This window comes from Tasmannia lanceolata, unplaced genomic scaffold, assembly GCF_043159265.1.
Source record: "Tasmannia lanceolata isolate RefF3 unplaced genomic scaffold, GAP_Taslan_0.1 ptg000008l, whole genome shotgun sequence".
NCBI lineage: Eukaryota > Viridiplantae > Streptophyta > Magnoliopsida > Canellales > Winteraceae > Tasmannia > Tasmannia lanceolata.
In genome coordinates, this window is record NW_027518685.1 from 18,835,829 (window position 1) to 18,842,678 (window position 6,850).

Consider the following 6,850-nt stretch of genomic DNA (forward strand, 5'->3'; position numbering starts at 1 on the left):
GGTTCCCATCTGTCATAGGAATCGACTTGATAGTTCACAATGTGGAGAGTTCCCTTCGAGGTTTATCGGATTGCAGGGTCTATAATTGTCATAATTTCCTTGGTAATCAAATTTATGTTTAAATCCCGTTTAAGGATAAATTTATTTCCTTCCGTTTTAAAGAGAAGAAAAACAATAAGATGCTGATTCTGATTCTTGATTTCGACAATCCAAATGTAACCTCTGTTTATCTGCTTGCATATTTTCTCATAGGCAATATGTGTTGTTTGATGACACTACACATGGTTGCCATCAAACCCAATGTTAAATTGGGATGATTTTTCACATTCAAGTCATGAAAGTATTAGACACAATATAACCCACTTTTAAACTGGATGATTTTTCACATTTAAGTCGTGACTATATTAGATGCAGAATACGTTATTAATCAATAATCATGTCTACTCTAGGCACTATTATAACCTACAATACTTGCAATCTTATTTTTCCCCTTTTCGGCATGTTTGGCAACCATGGAAAAAATATTCCATGGAATATGACCTGTTCGTTTTAGATTGTTGCAACCGATTGTAGGCCCCAAACCAATTTTTGGACTCCAAATTACGCTTAATTTGGAGTTTGTCACAATTTAAAACAAACAGGACCTTTGGAGGATGGGATTGAGAGGAGCTTGAAAAGCCCACGGAAAAGAGGTAAAAAAAAGCTCAATTTGAAGTAGGGTATTATTTTTCACTGTTTTATATGGATTTCTCGTGCTCTCTTCATGTCTCCATGCTCTGACCAATTGTGCGTCATCAATTCTCTTCCATCTCTCCTTAGCTCATATTTACAGTTGGGCCTCAGAATATTCCATGGAATGATTTTTCTTGGCAGCCAAACATGACCTTTCTCTCTATTCATCTTACGTCATCGTACTAATCTGAACTCGGTTGATGTTGGAGACTTGGAGTATATTAAACGTCTAAAACCCTCTGTATGAACAATAGTGTATGAGCCATCTCAAGTAAAATGATACTAGTTTAGGCCTTCACACTCTGGCCGGAACCCGGTCCTTAACAAAGTCATCTGTCCTAGTATTACTCTCGGCTATGCTCACTTTTGCTTCAGCTTAACTTCTTATCAGACAATTCCTCAAAATTTTCACCATTTATTGAATCTAGCACCATTCAGATCTGGACCATAGTTAGCTCCTCCACGGTGCAACAAAAAAACAAAAAAAAAAAACAACTTTACTATAAAAATACATATTATGTATATTACTACACTAGTATGAGACCAGTGCAATGCACGGGGGCGATTGGGACAGATACATCATCAACAGCAATCAAAGTGTGATCACATTTAAGTCTTTGAGACTGCATCGCCCGAACGATCAATAACCACAACATCAACATCATCTCTAGATCAATGAGCAAAATAATTTAAAAGAGACGGCAATGCAATCACTGAGAGTGAAGAAGATGACAGGCTGCATTGGTCTATGCAGGTAGGAGACAGAATGTAATGGCATTACAATACTTTTGAACTACTAAACATTTAAGAGATCCATTATTCACCTGCAAGTAGGTTAAGTGATTGCAACCTAAAGCTTTATTTTTTAACACATTGATATGGCACATTCTTTTCCAATCTTTTCCAGAAAATTCTTGCAATACAAGCTGGGCCTAAATGTAAATTCAGTATGTTTGTATATGCTAGTGGGATTTGTTAGGACGTTTGCAACGTAGAGCTCAAGCTGGATGGGGGAGCTGTCCACGTCAGCATGAACAGTGAAACCCCATCCTGCTATATTATAATAGAATAGATAGATAGATAGATTCCCACCCCTAGTGTATAAGCCATCTCAGGGAAAACGATATTCCCACGCCCTTTCTCAACTCTTCTTATTTATTTTTATTTTTTTAAATGAATAGGTTTCTACTCCCTTTTGTATGACTTGCTGAAAATGCCCATTCTCACAAAAAGACAAGTGAAGAGGGTGGATACGGTAGAAAAGCAGGTGGAAATATCATTTTCCTTAAACGAAATCTTAATGAGAATTTGAAAAAATATCATTTCCCTTCTTGAGCTTTTTCTCTCACGGCTTTGCCCTCTTGATTGGGATATTGAACCACACCAAATTTCGTCAGTAGGTCCCACCCTATGCTCCGACAGGAAGGGTGGGACCTTGCCATTATGGATTTTTTTTGTTAATATTCTATATTCTCTTGTTTGAGAATATTTGAGACAAAATTCGAAGCCTTTTTTGTTGTTGGTGAAGATAATAAGCTCTCACGGGGTGGCCATCAAGCAAGTTGAGGAAAAGGACAGTTTTCTAGCTGTAAATTTCTTGTTTGAGACGTTAACAAAGCTTTGATACAAATCAACAAAATAAAATATAAATCATGCTCCTCATCTTCACAAGGATTTAACTAAAGATGTGATTAAAAGGGACCCTTTTACCTTTATGATACGTGAGGCTTATATGCTTCAACAATGTCCAAAATATCCAATTCCATAAACTCCCCATTAGAAGTATCTATCAACTAAATGGGATTTGCCACCCAATTTCTCGAAAAGTCGTTTCGCAGCTGGCTTTTGCACGTGAGAACAGCCACCTCAGATGTAATTAAATGAATATGACAAAATCTGCCATCTCGTAGGAAATTGGCTACCAAATCCCCAATTAAATTAGTGAAATTCATGAAATTGGCCAAGACGTTTTTGAAGAATATTTCCGACATCACTCAAATTATACACGTAATTTTCTTGGAAGGATTCACTTTAAGAAATTATAAAATCATGATACTTCCCTCATTTTTAGGAAATATTGTGACAACCGATGGTGAGGGCCCCAACCAATTATCAATTGGCCCATACCTGGGGAGCAAGGCCCACAGCTTCAACGGTTTAGATCAATCAAAATAGGGACCTATACTGGTGCCGTAGCAAGTGGACCCGTATTGTACTAAAGTGGGAGTGGCATTATTAAAAAGATGGTGTGTGTACATGTCCTCGAGTCACATTAATCTTCCATGTTGATTATGTCTCGTTTCAAGTGGGAATATTTATAGGGAGATGATAATTCGCACCCTTACGTGATTTGACATTTTTGACGTCAAATTTCTTTTATAAGTGGTGCGAATTATCCTACATGGGGTGCGAATTTATCAGCTCCCTATTTATAATTCTTTGCCGACGGTTTTTCTTAATCGAAAGGGGCTGTGAATATCATTTTGGCTGTCAAAAGGGGAAAAATAAACAGAAACTAATTCGGTTTTTAATAAAATGACATGAATACCCCTTGGACTTTCTGAGGCAGTGAGGCATCTTCCTAGAAGAGAGAGGTCATCCATTTTCCGTCAGATTCTCATTCAACCAAACTGAAAAAGTGTCCTTATCCTATTTACCGTACTGCCCTCATTATTTATGTGAAAATCTCAAAAATACCCTTGCATAGATCTGAAGTGGGCACTGTTGTTAAGTTTCTGCTGTCATAAGAGTGGAAGTATTGGGATTGAGAGAGACAGAGGATAATTCAAAATCTGATCCGACGGATCCTATTCGTTTAGATCCACAATACATTGAATGGTCAGTTCGATTAAAAATCAAAGAGAATTGAAGACCCGATCAAAATTTCTATCCTGAAAAATGCCCTCCGAGTTAAGAGAGATGCAGAAGGGTATTCTGGTCATTTAGACGCGTTGGTGGGTTTCCTTGGGAAAAAAACTAACCGTCGTTCCCGGTTTCCTCCTTACAGAAACTGAATTAACTAAATGACTGACACAGGGGAATGCCGGTAATTAGTATCCAGAGAGAGAGAGAGAGAGAGAGAGAGAGAGAAACAAAAGGAAAATATACAGCTGGAAGAATTTTCTTCTTGGTTTTCATGTTTTCAATGGATCTCTTTTCATGCAAAGCGAATTTCTCTACAGATGTAAAACTTAAAACCAACACCGAAATCCCTTAAAAAAAAAGCCCCTTTTGTTTTTCTTCTACCTCACAGTATATACACAGATCTCCACCAAAGAAAAGAAAAAGAAAAAGAAAAAGTTGATTACTACTCAGAGAAACTCCTGAGAAAACAAGCGAAGGATCTCTTCAACCTCCTTATCACTCGCGAGACGATCTTCCTCCAAGATCTGAAGAACTTTCTCGAAGATGATGACCTGGCATGGGATTCTTAGCACTCCTTGCTGTTCATAACCATATTCTTGAGCAGATTTGTTGAGAAGTTCTAAAAAGATGGGATGGTTTAAGAACTTTGCACAGACCACAAATCGCTCCATCTCTTCCCCTACAAAAACAGGTATATGGCCTTCGGGAACGGGCCCACCGGATCTACGGTATTTTGCTTTCTTGTTCTCAGATCGACGGTTCATGTGGACAGGCCGAGATTCTTGCCGGAGAAGGATGTATTGGGTGGAGGAATCGGCGACTCTTGAGAACCGTCTGATCAGTTGCTTCATCTTGGGTTGTTTTTGAGAGAGAAGGAGAGGGAGAGGGGAGTGAAATATAGGATGAGGAGAGAGGCGTGAATGGGGTTGGAGTAGAATATAGAGAGAGAAAGATTATTTAAAGGCGAAGGGAAAGAGGGTACAGAAGGAAGTACTTGGAAGGTACAGTCCCAGCGAGATGGTGTTTGTCTCGTGAGAAATACAGAATTTATTGTGGGGCACGATAACAATTTAATATCTTCATACTTTCTGTATACACTGTTTAATTATTCGGTGTATCGACGACTTTTTTTATCTTCATATTCACTGTGTAAGAATTAATGTTTCTCAGCTTGTTTTTAACAGTTGAACTCTACAGAAGAGAAGTGATATGTTCCTACCTTCTAGTATATTTATGACTATTCTTTTTACACTTCAAGGGTTGGCCCGGGGGGGGGGGGGAGAAAATGGGGCGAGTATATCATTTTCCTTACTAGAAAAGTAATAAGTAGGGCCCACTGTTTGGAAATTAGAATATGCTGAACTGTTCCGAATATGCCACCATCAATTTTTTTTTTTCAAAGCTTTTGATTTGTCGCCGAGGTTTTAAATTTCAATTTCGGGGTAATTTCGGTCCTCACCAAAACCAAAATTTTAGTGAAAATCTTATGGATTTCAGCCAAAATTCGGTACAAGCGATCGAAATGTCGTTTTCTTGGGTCGGAATTTCGGCCAAAGCTTTTGTAGTTTCGGCTGAAATTTAGTAAAGGAATAACAAAATGAACATTTTATCAAGAATTTCGAAGAAATTTTGGCAATTTTGGTTTCGGAACGCTTCTGTCTCGGTCCTCATCGAATTTCGGTCGAAATTTAAAACCTTCCTTGTGAAATACAAATATTTTGATTATAAGGTTAGAAATTTAAAATATAAGGTTATGGCAGAGGCTTCATTTATTTAGCGATAAACTGTGGGTCCCATCGGTTAAATGGTTTCGATCATTAGACAGGTGGGGTACACTCTACTTTTGCGTGTTGGAGTTTTCGAAGGACGAACTCTGTATCTCGTGCAACACAAGGGGACGAGAAATTACGGAGAGAGAGAGAGAGATTATAGGTCTTCTTTTCCGTTCCGTTCGAGTACAATTTCCGTGAAGCAGAGCCAACTTACGTGTTGTCGTCTTCCTCGATCAACGTACCATTTATGACTTGAATTCCGACAATAAAAAGGTCACAAGAAAACGAAGTAAATTTTAGAACTCATGGACCAAAATACCCCGCTCGAAAGCCATCAAATGACACTTATGCCTGCCTTATTACAACCACCATGCAATGATGTATCATAATTTTAATTAGAATATATTATTATTAGATCAAGATGAATATTTGAGCAAGGTAACAAAATGAGACATTTAAATTATTGAGAATTTATATGATGGGTGGCCGTGAAAACACGTGAAGTCTAAAACCGTTCTTCTGTTTAGGCACAACGTAAATAGGTTGTGCCCCAAAAATCATTTTCATAGGATGATCCTAACCCTCCGATCTGAACTGATCTGAAAATGGAGATTTCCAAAAATCATTTATGGAATCTTTTACAGATCGGAGGGCTAGGATCATCCTATGGAAATGATTTTTTGGGCACAACCTATTTAAGCTGCGCCCAAACAGATGAACGGTTTGGACGGCCCACTTTTTTTAGACTTCACGTGTTTTCACGGCCACCCATCATATAAATTCTCTAAATTATTACATAAGGGGCCTACTTTGGGTTGATGCAGACAGTCCACCCTCAACATATCAGCTATCAGATGGACGATCAAGATCTACCAAATCTTAGGCCCAATGTCTAATTAGTGGGCATGCCTCGATTGTACTTGAAAATTCCTCATTTCATTTGATTATTTTAATTTTTCACCATATGTTATGGAACTCTTTTTTTTTGAAATACTAATGATATTAGCCGACATATCGTGCCGATATATCACAATATTTAAAGTCATGTTCTCGACGAATGATGTGTCCGTTGTGGGGCCTACCTTTCTCCAATCAATGTACCATTAGTAGATCTACGATTTGGGACATCTAACCACCCCATAGCCTATAGGTCTATTTATTTGTACAAAGTTGCTAAAAAACAACATCAAATTTTTGGGTCCCACGTGTGTCATGTGGATTTGATTGGGATTGTTGGTGAGATTGACAACTACAAATACAGCCTATTGTTGTGGGCCCAACCTTTCTCGGAAGGCCTCGATCTATTAGAACCGAATGTGAGTCTGCCAAAAAAAGATTAAGCGCCAGTTCGTTAAAGATTTTAACAACAGATTGTGAGTCCAAAACTTATTATTCGACTCAAAATTAAACATCCAATAATTGGTTTGGGACGCACAATGGCAATCGGTTGTTTTAATCTTTAAAAAACTTAGCCTAAAATC

The 6,850-nt window shown here is 38.1% G+C and overlaps 1 protein-coding gene across 1 annotated transcript; it reads right to left on the bottom strand.

Annotated features, from left to right (window-relative positions):
- Window positions 1-3,843: 3,843 nt before the first annotated feature.
- LOC143883374 (auxin-responsive protein SAUR71-like) lies at window positions 3,844-4,551 on the bottom strand. Its single transcript, XM_077386733.1, has one exon. The coding sequence runs from the start codon at window positions 4,446-4,448 to the stop codon at window positions 4,044-4,046; it is 405 nt and encodes a 134-aa protein (XP_077242848.1). The 5' UTR covers window positions 4,449-4,551; the 3' UTR covers window positions 3,844-4,043.
- Window positions 4,552-6,850: the final 2,299 nt, after the last annotated feature.